This window comes from Somniosus microcephalus, chromosome 3 (assembly GCF_052327205.1).
Source record: "Somniosus microcephalus isolate GS21.2 chromosome 3, FLI_Smic_1.0, whole genome shotgun sequence".
Taxonomy (NCBI): domain Eukaryota; kingdom Metazoa; phylum Chordata; class Chondrichthyes; order Squaliformes; family Somniosidae; genus Somniosus; species Somniosus microcephalus.
In genome coordinates, this window is record NC_140989.1 from 322,987,613 (window position 1) to 323,005,406 (window position 17,794).

A 17,794-nucleotide genomic window follows, 5' to 3' on the forward strand; every position below is an offset into this window, starting at 1 on the left:
ATTAGTACTGAAGTACACTTATTGTCATATTACCAAAATTATTTTATTTATCACTTATTTTCTAAAGTTTTGACTGAATCCATTACAGTATAATTACCTGATGATATGCTGTAACTAAACTAATTCATCTAGACATAACAGAAACATAAAAATGTATCCCCTTTCTTGCCGGTTAGCTTTCGGTGATAATGGCATTGAGACTTCTGGATTCTAAAGGAGTTACATTATTTTTGATTTTTGCAAATGCATCGATTTTTTTTAATTGGTTGGGGTAAATCTAAGTGTATATTTTGTTGTGTTCTGTAATATATTTGTACTGTCAGCTAGTTCTTTATCCGAGCTCCTTGATACTGTTGAGCTGTTCACGTTCAATGGGAAACTGAGATAATTAATAATGTTAGGTATTGATTTTTTGGTGTTTGTTGAAATACAGGCTTATGTAGGCCATCAAAAGGGTTAGTGCAACATTAATAGATACAGCCGCAGAGCAAATTTATCAATCTTGCTATGACTTTATTTTACTTTGTATTTTTGTACAATTAGTTGATTGATTTTGGAAGTGATGGTTCTCATGATGTCTTTTCAGGCCTTGCCTGTCGTTGAGCAACCCTGTCCGGAACTTAGAGGAAGAACTTTGATCATGGAACTTTGGAACTCTTTTTTTTTAAGAGTGTTATTATTGAAGACTTAATCCCCACCCTTCCCCAAACTACATTATTCAGTTGGATCGATTATTGTAGTTTGCAGGATAATAAATAATAAAAAAATAATAAATTCTCGAAGAACAGTGACTGGAAATAACAGACTAGAAAGTTAGGGTCGGAACAGGAATTTTCTTTTTAAAAATAAAGCAAACGAAACGATGAAGAACCGATAAGGTGAAGCAAAAGAAGGCAGACGAAACAGAAAAACAATGAAAAAGAGTGCACACTCAGGGAAAAAGAGTTACATGAAGCCGAGAATGATCAAAATAAACTGAATACACCTGGGAAAGAGAAGGGAAATTCAGAAATCCGGGTAAGTGAAGAGGCAAGAAGGGAAAACACTGCAACAGATGACACCGAAATTCTGCACATACGGCAAAGAAAGTGGGAAGGTTGTCTCGAAAGGGATGGGGAAAGGTACATAAAGCAGAAAAAGATCAAGTCGAGAATCAAAAGGAGGAAAGAAAGTCAACAGTTCCAAGTAAAAAGCGGAGACGCTTATAAGAGAACAAAAGTAAAAAAGGTCAAGGCTCTTTATATATTGTACAGCAGAAAAAGAATGGAGATGAAGGGAAAGGAAATACCAAAGGGTAAGAACAAAAAAATACTCCGTAGAATGACAAAGAAAGCAAGGAACGCGAAAGGAAATAAAAAAGAGTACGCAGTATAAAACAATAGATAGTGGCAAAGGAAGAGTAAATAAATGTAGTACAGAGGGACCGAGGAGTTATATACTTTTAACAAATAAGAAACAATTTAAAAATGGGAAATTTTAAACACACGAACAATAGAAAGGAAGAATAAATAGCAGATTGATGGAATTTTTTAAGCAAATACAAAAGACGTATAAACATAAAAACTATACATCTCAAATAAAAAAGGAAAGATTGAATCGATGAAGCGAAAAAAGGAAAAAACAAGGAAAAATGAGAGAATAAATAATTAAGAAATGTAAAGAGAGAAATAGAGAGGGAAGAAGAGGAAAGGCAAAGACGAAGAGCGGGAGATGAAGCGAAGAGTGAGGACTACAATTCCCAGGTGCCAGTGTGAGGGCAGTGCGGCTGCGCAGTCGGCTGGCAGGGGCTGCGCTGCTATATTGCTGTCCCGGCGAGTGAGTTCTGAAATTGACACACACATATACACACTGAGCCAAGCGGCAGCAACCGAGCAGCAGCAACGCAACATTCCTCCTCTGATCGGACTCGGGATAGGGATCCCTCTGTGCATGTAATCAACACCATCCTCCAACAGCAGACTTCATTCACACACACTCCGTATTCCAGACTTCCACTCCACAGCCCTCATATACTGAAGGAGAGTTTTGCCAAAAGAAATAAACCTTTTATTTTCGCGTGTATATGTTCTATTATAAAAAGTGAAAGCATCCTTGGGAATTAAAGTAAGTACAGTAATGCAGAATGTGTCGGTGATGTGTTGTCTCCAACTTTGTCCGGAAGTCATTGTTTACATGCTTCACGGTGTCGGTGCGTGCACCTTGCAATTAAAAAACATTTATAGTAAAAATAGTTAGTCCAGACAGTTTACGTTCATTGCTTGCATTATAACGTATCGCCTTAGATATTTAATGCCTTATTTATAATAAATTGCACTATGCTGAACTGAATGTGCGAATTGTATTCATCGTCACTTATATAATGTGCATCTATATAGTAATATCTGCTAGTGTTAATTCCATATGGCATAACTGCTTAGCTTTTCGTGCTGTTACCTATTTTATTTCTTGATGATTGCTACTAAGTATCATTAAATTAGCTGTTTAATTGGCCTCAGTTTCAAAGTTGCAATGAATTATCTGGCACTGGATGGTATTCATCTTGATAGTTGTAACAAAAGTAGCAACTAGGTTTTTTTGGTGTCTTGATGTCTGACGACTAGAAAAGTATGAGATGATTTAGTGCCGGTACATTTCGATTTTTGGCTGGAGTCCTGCTTTCTCTCCTTTTTACCAGCCCTGTCATTCGTTATTAGTTACTATTGATCGCTTTGCAAAGTGATAACTGAACTAAAATTAATGTCAATTCTAACGCGTAAATCAATACCGTTAAGTTATTTTAATCTTTATTTTTTACCATGTGGCAAATTAAAAATCCAAAAGGTAAATATATTTGTCTAAAAAAGAAAACCGTAAAAAACTACTACTTTTATTTTTGGTCTGCAGGACTTTGGGAGGAAAAGAATGCTTAATCAGTAACCGCCTCCTGTGATTTCGGAGCAATAAATGCATTTTTGATCACAAGGTTGTAGAGGTTCTGTTATTTGGGGTCAGTCTTTAAGCCCGTGACACTTTGACACCAGAGTGTATTAAGTATAGATTTTCATAATTACTGTGGTCAAATAGTACCTAATCTATACAAGCGTCAGACTGCTTGTAATGGGGTATATATATATATGTGTGTGTGTGTATATATATATATATAAATAATAGAGAGAGAGAGAGAGAGGGGAAGAGTGTGTGTATGTGAATATTTATTTTTGTTCTCTTTATTAATACAGGGTCTATCAAGCTGTGGTGGTAATGATGTCACCCTGCTCTCTATAAAGCCAGCCTTGCCTGCATTTGAGAAGGTCATTATATAATTCTGGTACCAGGGAGCAAAGAGTTTCCAATGGACTTGCACAGAACAGCTTTCAAGATGGAGAATTCTTCCTACCTCCCTAATCCCCTTGCATCTCCAGCTTTGATGGTCCTTGCCTCCACAGCAGAGGCTAGCCGAGATGCCACCATCTCTTGCCAGCAGCCTAGACCCTTTGGAGTACCTGTCTCAGTGGACAAAGATGTCCACATCCCCTTCACCAATGGTTCCTATACCTTTGCCTCGATGTACCATCGTCAGGGCGGGGTGCCAGGGGCCTTCCCGAACCGGGATTTTCCCCCTCAGCTTTTGCACCTGCATCATCAATTTGCACCTCCAAATCTGGACTGTACCCCCATCAGCATGCTGAACCACAGTGGTGTTGGGGCATTCCGACCTTTTGCCTCCGCTGAAGACAGAGACAGTTACCAGTCCGCCTTTACACCTGCCAAAAGACTAAAGAACTGCCATGAAACCGAATCCCCTCATCTGAGGTTTTCGGACTCTGAGGGCAAGGAATACGAGTTCACAACCCAGCTCCCATCCAGTTCCCCCAGCTCGCTGAAGCTAGATGACACTGGAAAAAAGGTCTTTGCTGTGTCAGGTCTCATCTCCGACCGAGAAAACTCTGCAAGCCCTGAAGAAAGTCGAAATGAGAGATGTAAGTGTTCTTTTACTTGTTTTAAATTCTTTGGGCCCTTTTTATTTTTCAAATTGAAATTTTCAGCATGTACCCGGAACTTGTGACGACCATTAAAAAACAAACCGCTTAACTGGCAGTATTTAACTATATTTAGAAAGTTTTGAATAATGTTTCATATTTTAGTGTGTTAACTGTGCTTGATAATTTAACTTTGTATCTGAAATAAAATATTATTGAATATTAGTACATGTATATTGTTAATTTAAAATCCAAGCCACTTAAACTTTCAGCATAATTATCATTTTTTCTTGATGAAATCAGAAGCTGAAATATGTGGGCAGCATCTACGGTAAATGTTCTTGTCGATCTATCACGTATCATCTTGTGTGCTCTAATTTCAGTTGCAGATGTATGTCCTTCACGATGCAGATATTTGTTTGCTAGAGAGCATCGTTTTTAATGGCCTACAGTTTAATAAAATAAAACTAAGTAAAACAGAGTTCTGTCTTCCAGTGATTAAAATCCTCCAAAAGAATTAAGTGATGATCATGTCTTTTGTATACAGCTGATGCTTTAAATATTCTTTTAAAGAAAGATTTGTTATCACTGACATTTCTCAACCTTCCCCCACCCCCCAACTGAATAACTCCTGGGAAAAAAAAGACCCTCTAACTGAGAGGAAGCCAATTCCCTGCATCTGTATTGTGATGTTTGTTGAGTTAAATTGCAATTCCAGAAGTTTGTGGGGGCTCATCAGCGGTCTGAGAAGAAAGGTGCTGCTTAGAGGATGAGGTGATAATGGGTGATAAGTTAACAAGCCTCAGCTGTGGGAAGCTACTGACTTTTGTTACTGTTTGTTTTGGTTGAAGAAAGAGTAAGAGGCGGCAAGGGAAACAAGAGAAAAAGTGAGAATAATAATAGAAGTGAAAAAGGACAGGCAGAAAGTGAAAGCAAAGCGAAGTGAGTGATAAACAATAGAATTAAAAGCTTGTTGGACAGATGGATGAAAATAGAAAAAGCTGAATAAAGATGATTTTAAAAGCGTAGACTGTAGAAAGTAACTCAGAAGGGCTATATTATGGTAAAGAATGAGTGATTAATCTGCACTCGTTGAGTCAGAATCCAGGCCCCTATCTTCCTTCCTGAGCAGTTAACAAAAAAACCCTTAAAACAACAAAACATGGATGTCTTTGCTTCCTTCCTGACAGGACCAACCTGGTTGCTTTTCTTCTTCATAAATTTCTTTTGATTTATTGAGCAAACAAATTGGAGCAAGGGTGGGTGGGATGGCAAATGATAGGGAAAGTAGCGCAGATTGAAACCCATGGTAATATTCTCTTCTCTTACTGCAAGTAAACTTTAGCAAGGGTGTTCTTATAATCATATGGCCATTGGGGTGTTTCGCAGTACTTAACCAGATGTGAAAAGGCTGATCTTTTCAGTTCTCCCCACTGGTTTTCAACTGGCATCCCTTTCACATTTCTTTAAGTGCTTCCCTCCCCTCTTTTCCTCTACCCTCTTCTTATGGTAATGATAGCCACTAATATGGAAAAATCGAGAGGAAGAAGGCAGTACTGGATCGGCTTTGAGCACTTGCTGAGAGCCGGTATTATACAGCCTCAGTCTTTAAGCCTGTGGTGTAGCGAAAAGGATTTGAGGGTTGTTGGAATGAATATTGAGGTGCGAAGGAGATAAGAGAAGGGACAATTGGCCTTTAACACTGTGCCATTTGTTATAAGGCTGAGGTGTGAGTTGACACAGTAAAAAAACTACCTTGCCCTATGCTGTGTATTAAATTGCATGCAGCTGGATTAAAGACGTCTTTTAAGCAGATAAATATACATTGGCAGCTTTATATGATTGTAAATAAGAATGCTCAGGAAAAAAATTGATGGTCGAGGAAATTGTTGAAATAGCCCTCAAATAGTTTGGTTTCATCCAAGATAAGTACATTATTTTAAAACTGATTTTATAGATGCTGACTTGCTTGACATCTGCAAAGTGTATTGAGCCAAATGCACACCCAAAGTATTTGTTTCGTATAAAAGCAACATTAAACCTGTTCTTCGATATTCCAAGCCATCTGCTTTTGTTTTAGGAATTATTTTTATCTCTCAACCAAAATGAGAGGTTAAACATGTCTATTTTGTGGATGATGACAAAAAAACAAATGCATTAAAAATTATAAACCTGATTTGTTACAAATAACTTTGCTAAAACTTATATCACTGATTTGCAGGAAAATTCAAGCGGCAATTAAAATTACAAGTTAAGTTTAACCGGACATTCCTTTACTTATTATCTATTATTTTTCAGGGAGGGGTTACTAATATCTGTATTGTAAATTTAGATTTTAAGAATGGCCGTATCATACATGAATGCTTAATGTGGATCATTTATTGACAATCTATTAAAAATTGTATTTGATTTTTTAAAATTGACAGTAATGTGACATTTCTTCAACTATATTTGTTATTAAAATAGTTAATTATGTCAGTTAAACAATCTATACATTTATAGCTTTATCTATTGCACTGTCTATGTATTACTATTTATTGCTATAGCTACTTTTAGTTAACACTGATTACATTGCACTACTGTGTAGGATAAATGGTTGATTTACAAAGTGGAGTTTCATTACGAAGGCTGTAGCCTGAAATATTGCAGCTAAATGGTAATATGTATGGAATTTTTTGGGGCTGCCAGAGGCTTAGTACGCAGATCTGTCACTTTCCCTGAGCAACAACCCTGACGACCTCTATTCAAAGTGCCATCGATTTCCTTTCTTTTTTTCTTCCCAAAAAATCTGTTACAAGACTGCTGCCAAGGGAGTACCTGCTCACTCGCAGCACAACGCGTCTCTTTTAAATACCGTTCCTCAAAAATAAAAGTGAACCAATACAAACTTTGAAAATTTTTCTTCAAATAAAAAAAAAATTGTGTATATACGGTGAGGCCATGCAGATTTCCTGTTCCCCCATGTATTTTATTTTTTTTAAAAGAAGCCTGGTTTAAAGGAGTTTATTTATTAAGCTAAATGCGATGCTTTATGATTGGCAAAGTGTTCCAAGACAAACGCTCAGAGTCAGAATTTCCATTTGTTAAAAACAGTTTGCATTGTGTGTGATTCAGAGCTTGAACAAATGTTTCAAAGAGAAGAGAATCTCGTGGCTGCCAGCATATCGCCAATTTCCTGCTTCGTTTTGATTTGATTTTTGAATTTTTACAGTTTAGCGAAATATTTGTCTTTAATATTTAAGTACAGCTTAGAAAGTCGCAAAAGGACGAATAAAATAGTCAACAAATTACTAAAAAGGGAAAATAACCCTGACTTAAAAAGAGAAGGTTTTGAATAAATAAAGCTACAAATAAAAAAGAACAATTAAAAACCAATTGTGGACAAATTAGAAAAATCTGAAGTTATTTATTTTGACCTAATGACTTAGCTTAAGATTTTATTTGACCTTTCACACAATCATACACATTTAACTTGCTACTTTCTCTGCAACATAGAAGAAAAACTTTGTGTACTCTTGTACATAATGAATGGCTCTTAAACACAGATTCAGCACCATGTGAACAAGTCCAACATTTGTTTAACTAAAAGTTGGGGGGCAGGCATTTCAGGAATTGTTTCGTTTCTGAGTGATCAGTGATCATTGTTGGAGAATACGGTGGTGTGGTGAGGGGGTTGCGGGGGAGGCGACAGATATCTTCTCAAAACCATAGTTTGTGTAAAACTATGCGTGTAAAGTCTTGGCTTTGGGATAAAAACAAACGGCTCCTCAGATGCTAACAATCAATGGCAATGTTGCTTGTACTACATTTTGTTAGTCCCTATGCAGTGTTGTTTCATGTTTTTACCTTCTTTATTTTTCATTTCAAAGTGTTCTGTTCACAGTTAGTGGCCCAATTTAAATTTTTGTTGTAGAATTCATGGCAAAGTGGGGCGTCTATCTTGTCTAGTCCGTGTTTTATTTGTAAATGCCTCATTTCTCTGTAGGGGTACTATCTCTGTCTGGCAAAACATCTTTATTCTCATCAATTACTGCTCATTTGCCCTCTGTCTACATTTGTGCAATGTGTCTGGTCTACAGAGGCTGAAGGGGAGCTTGATGTTCAGTCAGTAAACCCACCAGGGAGACTCGGTCGGTATCCTCAGCTCTCTCCGACAGCATGATAGCGCATACAATGAAGCAGACTACTGTCAGAAAGCAAGCTAGCATTACACCACACAGTTGTAATCACTTTTGCCACTCAAATCCAAATAATGTTCATTGTCAGAATGTTTTTTTTAACGAACATTTCCATTGTTAAAAACTCCTGAATAGTTGGAGCATGTATTTTGTGTTTTTCAAATGACAGCCACAATTATTGTTGTCTTCAGCACTTTTTTGACAGTAATATGATAATTCTTTCATGTTTTGCGAAATGAAAAAAAACCTTAAGTTATATTTATTATTTATGAATGAAGTAAGCTTAATATATTTGCTGCAAATAATGGATAAACCATTTTTATGTTGAAAACTCTCAGTTGCACAATATATTTTTACACCATGAAGGAGAAAATATTAAAATGGAAAATGAAAGTGGGCTGAAAATCTCTGTAGGTAAAGGATATCTCAGCATGGTTTTCAACTGTTGCTCCATAAGGGAAAGACATGGTGCTAAATTGGCATCATTCAAACAATGAAACTGGGAAAATATCTTTTGCCATTCTTTTCCAAATAAAACGATTTGTTGTCCTTGCCGCCATTATAGATTATCACACAAATATTCAATCACTGGTTGGCACAAAATGCATTTTTCTATATTAAGAAAAGGTAAGTTATTACAGCTTTACAAAAAAGAACATGCATTTCTAAGCTAATAATTGATAAACCCTTCAAATGTTGTGAATCTTTTCCAAGCAAAATAACCTTTCAGTTGTCGTAGAGTAAATATTACATAGATAAATAAAACAGAGGAAGAGAAACATACCAAACCTGGCCAGTTAATGGCTAAGTGGAAGAAAAATCATGCTTACAGTATTAATGAGAGTTCATCAATAAACTGAAAAATGTTTATCTTGGCCTTTAAGAGGAACAAACTGAAAAATGAGTACTATAAGCTTTTAAGGGTTAATAAATATAACGTATATGTTTTCAAAAGCCACAGATCTTTGCAACAGGTTTGCCTGTTGCTCGCCAGTTAGTTTTTTTTAATTCAGCAAGTATCTTGTCCTTTTTTGTGAAAAATGGGTAGCAGCTGCTCTGGTGGGCTGTGTATCGTGAGTATAATTCAGTGTCTCGATTGTGTCTCTCTGCTTGTGTGCGAGAGGGAGAGAAAGAGCCATCCCTTTGTTTCCTTTGTGAGAGCCAGGTGACAGAGCCAGTGTTGAGAGGGCAGAAAAATAGCAACCGGCAGTTCTCTGGCAGCCGAGATCAAAGAAGAAGGCAGGAGGCCTTTTTAAATTGGGGGCCCTGGTGTTGAAGCTATAATCACAGCTTACAGCCAGCCAGTTTCTGAAAGATACTAGCCTGGAAAAGAGAAAAAAAACTTTCCAGGAGCTAAGATAGTTAATTAAAACCAGCAAACAGGTGCCCTAACAGCAGCAGTGAATCAAATCATAAAGTTTTACAATGGAACGGTTTCTTTAAAGGTACTGGCGGAAAAAAAGAGCAAAAGAATTGGCTTCACCTAGCATGTGGCACATGCCATTTACAAGCTCAGAGGCTTTTGGGAAGAATATAAACACTTACAGTTTGTTCGCAGAGTCTTGCAGATTTAATATATTAAAATGTCCCTTTCGCTTCTGCTGCAAGTCGAGCAGCTGTTTTAGTTTATTCAAAAAAAAAGGCCGTGGTTAATGCAAAATCAGCAGTGGCGCAAGGCTTATAAGAAAAAGATCAATCATGGAGTGGGGTGATAAATTAGACACATCAGCGAAAGAGAACACCTTAAATCGAGCTGGCTTAGTGACGGGGGAATGCGTGTTGAAGGATGGTGGCTGCTTGTGTTTTTCAATAAATAGAAACATCACATTGAATGGAGCAAAGCAGCCATTTGAGTTTAGAATGTGGTAAATCTCTTCGTACCCAAGTTTTAATAGTATTTTATACAATTTCATCATCGCAATGTACTAAGAATTAATAACTGAAAATGCCAAAAGTAAAAGTCCTTCCATTTAAAAAAAGGTTAAATCTTTTGATTGAGGCAAGTATTTTTTAGGTTCCTGAAATAATTTTAGAAATTATATGTTGGGCTTCGTTCCCTTGTACCTTAAATTTGATTTGGAGCATATGAATTAATGAGGGAGTTTTAAAAAAAATTGATAGTATTCTTGTTGATGATAATTATGTAAAGTGCAAATTTAAAAGTAATTAGACCAAGGACAACAGGTCACCGAGTTGTTAATCACACAAGAAACCCAGTGAATTCACCCCAGCTAAAATGCACTCATCCATTTCCCTCAGGAAGACAGCTCATCATTTACATTTCTGATAGACAAGATTTTCAGTCCTCTTCAGCCCAACTGTGGAACAAGCACAAGAAAAGTTGGCATCCATATTAACCAGGCTGTCTGTTCACCCCCAAACAGATTGCTATTTGGAGTATTGATTGAGATAGTGAGGGCGTCAGAGGGAGATATGGGGGTGGGGGGCAGAAATAAAAACTAGATATTTTATAAAGCAAAAATAATCCTCTTCCATTTTTATGCCTCGTTGCAGTCAATGAAATAAAATAAAAGGTCCCTCCATTATAGTATAGGCTGAGTCACTTAACATCCTTTTTAAGAAATTAAGGAAACGGTGAATAGCTCACTTATTTATTAATGAATTTTTGTGCTCAAATAGCTAAGCAAATCATTCCTTGGTTTTGTCCTACAGCCTTTATAGTTCTAATTATTGAACTGCCCTTATGACCAGGAATTAATTTCTGTGTGGCCTAAAGTATTTAAAAAATTTATTTCCATAACAATTTTAAATAGAGGGGAAAAAAGCAGTAGAGGGAGGGTGATAAGAGGTTACCAATCTCTGATATTAATCCCAATAGTTGTGCTCTTGTCAAATTAATGGATCACATTTTCTTGGTTACCTCCCTGTGATAAATTAATTGTAATGATGACTGGCTTTATTATGAGGTCTGTGCTGTTGCTTGTAATCTGTGCGACAGTTTTAGGTGTTTTTTTTCTGTTTCTTTTTCTTTGTTTCATTTAAAGTGTCCTGTAATTACAGGGGTGTTAGCATATGCGGGGAGGGTGATATGATTTATCCTGCACAGACAGCCATGGCACAGCTGTTTGGAAGATAAAATAGTACAACCGTGTAGCTACAAAATGCTCTCCTTATTATACCTCATTAAAAGCAGGCTGCGATAAGTCAGCCAGGCAATGAATAAAATCTATTGCCTATGTAGAAAACAGATATCTAAGTACCTTCAGAGCTTTTTTTGTGTGTGTATGTGTGTGTGTGTGTGTGTTTATGCCATGATAATAGCTTGGAGGAGAAAAATTATGTCTTGTTTTCTTCTTTTCCTCTCTGCCTGTGAGTGAAAGCAGATAGTGTGTAGTGGTTCTCAGTAATTAGTAAATCTTTCAGGAGTGACAGAAAAGAATATTTGATTTCAAGGATTGTTCTAAGTACTGTCATGTGTCAATTTGACCTTTAGTTATCTGACTACCTTAAAATCATAGTCTCCTTGTTCCCCTCGCTCCATTATTATTAATAGACCAAATTTAAATCTGGAACATCAGAAAAGTTCTTTAGCTCTGATTGAATTTTGTGTCATGGTTTCACCATGATTATTTTTCTGTTTGAATATTACAATAATCAAGCTTGGAAGGCAGAGGAATCTACTTAGCTCATTTCAAAACTATGTGAAACTTCTGTGAATTTGTTATATAGGATCAGTGGGGCTTTAAGAATCTGAAAATCCTTCATGTGTTATTTTAACATTTTATATGTTTGATTCTGACTTTTCAATCCAATGTTATTTGTATCTGTTAACTGTAAATGGTGGCTTTGGAATTAGTACCTAACTAGGTTATTATGACATTGTGGGATGATTTTGCCATGCATGGGATAATAGCATTCTTGTTAATACACGTTAGAGCAGTTCTTTTCCTGCCATGGTATGGCATGTTGGCATTTATTTGTGTAAGTATATACAGAATGAATATGGATACAAAGCGTGACCATCTTTGTGCTGAGCATAGGACATAGGTATTTTTTACATGATTTTAATACAAGGAAAGAAGAACCTCTTCTTGCCACACTTGGAGAATTAGCATTTTTTTCTAAAAGATACTCAATGAATAAGGACATTCAGTGTGAGTAAAAACTTCAAAGAATAAATAGAAATGCATAAAGTAAATTAGGAAATTCATGTGCACAAAGCTACTCAGCATGAATAAGGATGTGGAGAGCGAATGAGGATATTTGGAGTGGATAAGAATGAGAAAGGAGTAAAGATGCTCAGCATAAATAAAGATGCATAGATTGGATAAGGACATGGAGTGAATAAGGAAGTACAGAGTAAGGATGTGCACAGTGAACAAGGATATATGGGGTAATGGTATGGATAGTGACTAAGGCTGTGTGAAGTAAGGGCGAGCACATAAAAATACATAGAAGTTACAACAGGGAAACAGGCCATTCGGCCCAATCAGTCTGTGTCAGCGTTTACCCTCCCACAAGCAAATAGTTCGAATCACATTTACCCACCCGGTTCCCATATCTCTTTATCCCCTTTTCGTTCATCCATCCATCTATCTAACCTAATCTTGAATGTTGACATAGTTTCTGCCTTAACCACTAACCCTGGAAGTGAATTCCACAGCCTCACAACTCTCTGTGTAAAGACATTTTTCCTGCTCTTTGTTCTTAATCTTGTGTCTATGGCCTTTCGTGGTTGACCCCTCAGCTACTGGAAGCAGTGTAGTTCTATCTACCCTGTCGCATACTTTCATCATTTTAAGCACCCCGTACTCTGCATTGCTCTATTGAAGAAAGACCAAATTTTTCAAATCTTTCTTCGTATTTGTATTTCCTCATACCAGGCAACATCCTAGTGAATCTGCATCCTACCCGCAGGCTAAAGCCTCAATATCCTTTCTATAGTGTGGAGCCCAGTACTGTACGCAATAATCTAATTGAGGTCCTAGTAAGGTTTTAAATATCTATCATTACCTCTTGTTTTTTTTATTCTATACCTTTTGTAATAAAACCTAGAATTACATTAGCTTTTTAAAATTCCCTATCATCCTGAGATGCTGCCTTTAATGTCCTGTGAACTTGTCCTCCTAAGTCCCTCTGCTCTTCCACAGCACTGAGCCTACTTCCATTCAGAGTATAATTACTACTGTTATTTTTTTTAATGAAACTGCATCACCTCACACTTACTGACATTGAATTCCACCTGGCACATTTTAGCCCATTCCTCTCTTATTATTCCTTTGCAACTTCATTTAGTCTTATAAAGAATTAACCATTATCTCCTTTTTTGGTTTCCTCTGCAAATTTTGATACCACTCCTTCTAGGCCTTTCTCCAAATCATTGATATACACAGTCAACAAATGTGGCCCCAGAACTGAAGCTTGTGGGACACTACTGTCTTCCAACCATTCTGAAAAACAGTGGCTAAGGAAGTATGAAATAAGGATGTGCACAGTGAATACAGATGTATAAAGTAAGGATGAACACTGTGACTGAGGCTCTGTGGTGTAGAGAATAAGGCAGGACATGATGTTTAAGGGTTTATGGAATAAGGGTACACACAGTAAATTACAACATTTGGCATATTAGAATGCATAGTGAATATGGATATGTGAATAGGGGTATGCTCCGTGAATAAAAATGTATGGAGTATAGGTGTGCATAGTGACTAAGGACATACAAGGGCTGATTTTGTTCTCTATAACATGCAACATCTGGGGGATGTTAAGTTCCCACGTGCTATGGAGAAGACAAGATAGAGACTAGATGCATCAGATCTTTACTCCCATTATATTGCCCCGGATTATCCAGCATTTCTAGGATAATGAGGGAGGCGGGGGCATCCTCAACTCTCCCATTTCGATTTCCTGAAGACATGTCAATGGAGCACCTCGACACAGGGGCAGTGGGGGTTGACATGAATCAGTCATTCATGAAAGAAAGACTTATGAAATAATACTGAGTGGCCTATGGGTGGCATAAATACTCGGGCACGGGCCCGGCTTGCGCAGGACATTCTTAACAGGAACTAGTGAAGGACACAACTAGACCTCCATGTTGTAAAACAGTTGATTAAAGCTTTGTTTAACGTTTAGACCAAGTGCCTAGTAGTTTTCTTACGTCAGGGGTTGCACCCTGATCCTCCTCAGATCACAGTAGCTAAGGCTGGTAGCCAGGACAGCAACCCACAAGCCTCTCACGCCTGCAGCTGCACTTCTGCTTCTGCCCCCATTTCCCAGCACAAGGCCTTGCCAGGAGAAACCAAAATGGGGTATAGAGAAGCCTTGACAAGCACAGTACTCTTTATGTGCACTGCACCTGCCTAGTGCCTGGGTGTGACGAAAGGAGGATGCAAAATTGACCCTAGCGAGTTGCAGTGTGCACAATGACTAAGGCTGTGGGGAGTAAAGGTACCACACAGTGACTAAGGATGTGCCTATGTAATAGTGTGCATAATAAATGAGGATCTCACTTCCCGTACTGCTGAAACCCTTGCATGCTTTTGTTACCTCCAGACTCCAACTTTTCTATTGCCCTTCTTGCTGGCTTCCCAAACTTCAGCCTCTTACAAGTGCAGCTTGTCCAAAATTCTATAGGCTGTTTCCTGTCCCACATTAAATTACACTCTCTCATCACTAATGGCCTCGCTGACTTCCATTGGTTGCCTGTCTCCCTATGCGTTGAATTCAAAGTCTTTGTTGTCATTTACAAATCCTTCAAATGGCGTTACCCCCACCATACCACTGCACCCTCCTCCAGTGTTATGATTCAGCCCTTCAATGCTCCAACTCTGGCGTCCTGTGCACCCTCTCCGCTCTTTGTTCTGCAGAGTCTCTAACCATCTAGGCCTATTCGCTGGAAATCCTCTGCCTTCCTGTCTCTCTCCCCACCATTAAAAATCCGTTTAAAACCTAACTATTTGATCGCACTTTTGGTCACCTCTCGTAATTCGCCCACTACTACTTAGTGACTTTTGTCCTACATGAAACACCTTGGCATGTTTTCTATATTAGTGCTATATAAATGCAAGTTGGTGATGTATAGATTAAGAGTGTGCACAGTGGCTGAGGTTTTTTTATCTTTTTGCCTCTCCTAGGAGATCCCATGGTTTCGGGTGGGGCAGAGTGTACATGTTGTGATACACAAGGTATTGCAATTGTGGGGGACAGGCTGGATGGACCAGAGGGTCTTTACCTGCCCGTCATTGCTCGTATGTTCGTATGATGTATGGAGTGAGGTTGTGTGCAATGAATGAGGATGACAGAGTAAAGAAGTACTGAATGAATAACGATATATGGAGTGAGGTTGCGCACAGGGACTGAGGTTGTATAGTGTATGGGTGTGCACAGTGAATGAGGAATTTTAAATTAATAGTGCACAGCGTAAATAAAGATTCACAACGTTTTTATTATGCATACCTTGTCTGGTTTCAAATGACCAGCTCCCTGTTTTTAAACAAAAGTTGTGAAGACCCAACAATGAAACTTAAATTTCATAACATATATTGTGAATTTTTTTGATATGACAATTATATAGTTTTAATATAACATAAACATCTGTTAAACTCTGTTCCTATCTATGTAGTAGTTCCATATTTGCAATTAAAAAAAAATTGTTTTCATTTAATAAAAATTACAGATACTTGCAAATGAATGTGTTCTGCTATGTCTTTTGCAGATTATTTATTCACCATCACAGTCTGACTTTTTTTAAATTGCAAAATGACCTTGTTCTACATTACCGCCGAGGAGTGAGAACAGATATTAGAAAAACTAAGTGACGCGAGCAGTGACGAAGGGCCTTGCAGGGTTAAACTGATCAACCTTGGGTTTGGTGAATCGCAGGAGTAACGAGAACAAATCAAGTATTGACTGTTTGCGCAAATTCACCTTTGTTCAGTAGATTAGCGTACTGGAGTCCAGTAAGTAATGAGTGTTCCTGTTTCCAAATAAATACAGCTTTGCTGGGTGGATGGTTGACTGTGTGCACTCTGAGATTGATAATTTGATGAAATTAAAACTTAATCAAGCATAGTTGCGTTCTACCTTTGAATAATTTAATAGTCAACCGCTCCCTAAGAACTGTAGCCCAGCAATGCAGACAAGACTGATGTTGATTCAGCTGATCATTTTGAACCTTTACTCCATCAAGTACTACTGCCTTAGTTTATAATTTAAAAAAAAAAATGCTTTTAAAATGTTTTCTACAAGGTTTGTCATTCAGTAAAAGGTTTAGAGATGAGATTTAAATAGACAAAACACATTTTTTCCTAGGAACTGCATCAAGTTGCATTGAATACACCCTCTGTAGTTGGATATAATCTGCAGTGGCGTTCGAACCTTTGTCCCTAGCTGTAAGTCTGTGGTTTTATTAACTCTGTTTGGAGAGTGTCAAAAGAGTTTTAAAGACATTCCACTGAATTTAAATTAGCTTTAACACCACAAGTCATACAGTAGCAACATTACAATGCACTGTGGCACTAAATATGATGGGGACGTTTAGCAACACTCCTCTAAATTTAAAAATAACCTTCAACAAAAAGTGAAAGAAAATTAAGGGTAAAGTTTAAAAACTGTCCATATTCTCCTTTTTCAATTGGTATTGGTAAACATGTTTAGTGTCTGTATTGATGTTCTGAACATTCTGTTCTGCTTCTGTCTATGACTGAATAAACTGCAGAAGTTTAGCACTTTGAATACTAAGTACTGCATTTTCATGGACACTTACATTTTCAATGCATTCTATTAAATGCAAGAACATGTAAATAAGCTTTTTAAGAAGTCACACTTTTGCATCTCCAGGCATGATTTTAGAATGCCGCATAGTTACATAAACAGCATTATCTTAAAATAAGCCATTTACACTTAGAGTTTCTACTGGATGCTTTAAGTCGATTTATAATCCCTTACATTTTAACACGGAGATACAATAAATCCTATGTTTGCTACTCCATTAGCCCTTTAGATTAGATTCAAGGTTTTATCAATCAGTATTCGCAACCACTGATTTAATTTTGATGTTTGAATTAATTTGTTTCCTAACTTCTTTCAATTTTCATAAGATCAGCCCATTGAAATCAGACAAAAAATGTTGGATGTGAATTGTAAAAGAAAATTCTGGTGTGATTTGACTAAACTTTGTGCAACTGTTGTTTCAGGTTGCCATCAATGGTGATATTTTTGACTATTCTATCTAAAAAGAGTTCCAGTAAAGGTACCTCGGGGGAATTTGTCCATCAAGAACTAAATTACTAAAATGTTGATATATTCTAATTAACTGATCAGCCTGAACACAGGCTGAATATATTACATATCCTAATCAGCTCTATTTTCTCCATAAACATAATAAGGTATCACACATGGCAATATTTTGGTGTCTGTTTATTTGGAAGAATGGTATGAACTGAGGTGTCCCAAGTTTCTTCACAAAATCAAAGAAGTAATTCCTTTCCATTTCACACACATAAGATTGTAATGAAGACCATGCAAGATAAGAGATAATAGCCCTACTTTACATTAAAATCAGGTTCATAAAGTTAATGACATTTTCAAAATGGATGCCAACTTGCCTGTCTCACAGGAAATGACACCACTGAATTCATGATCAGCTCAATATGTCATGACTAAAACATCCTGTGCTTTCCAATTGGAATAGTT

General features: G+C 37.2%; 1 protein-coding gene across 11 annotated transcripts in view; it reads left to right on the forward strand.

Moving 5' to 3' along the window:
- Window positions 1-1,631: 1,631 nt before the first annotated feature.
- The window catches only part of rnf220a (ring finger protein 220a), a 492,773-nt gene continuing 476,610 nt past the window's right edge, over window positions 1,632-17,794 (forward strand). For 3 of the 11 annotated variants that reach the window (XM_085983083.1, XM_085983087.1, XM_085983089.1), the window contains exons 1-2: window positions 1,632-2,103; window positions 3,219-3,959. In XM_085983083.1, coding sequence (XP_085839209.1) covers window positions 3,332-3,959 — 628 coding nt within the window. In that variant the 5' untranslated portion in view covers window positions 1,632-2,103; window positions 3,219-3,331. Of the gene's footprint in view, window positions 2,104-2,729; window positions 2,821-3,218; window positions 3,960-17,794 lie in introns of those variants that run through there. The other 8 variants (XM_085983092.1, XM_085983090.1, XM_085983093.1 and 5 more) reach the window with 4 other exon arrangements.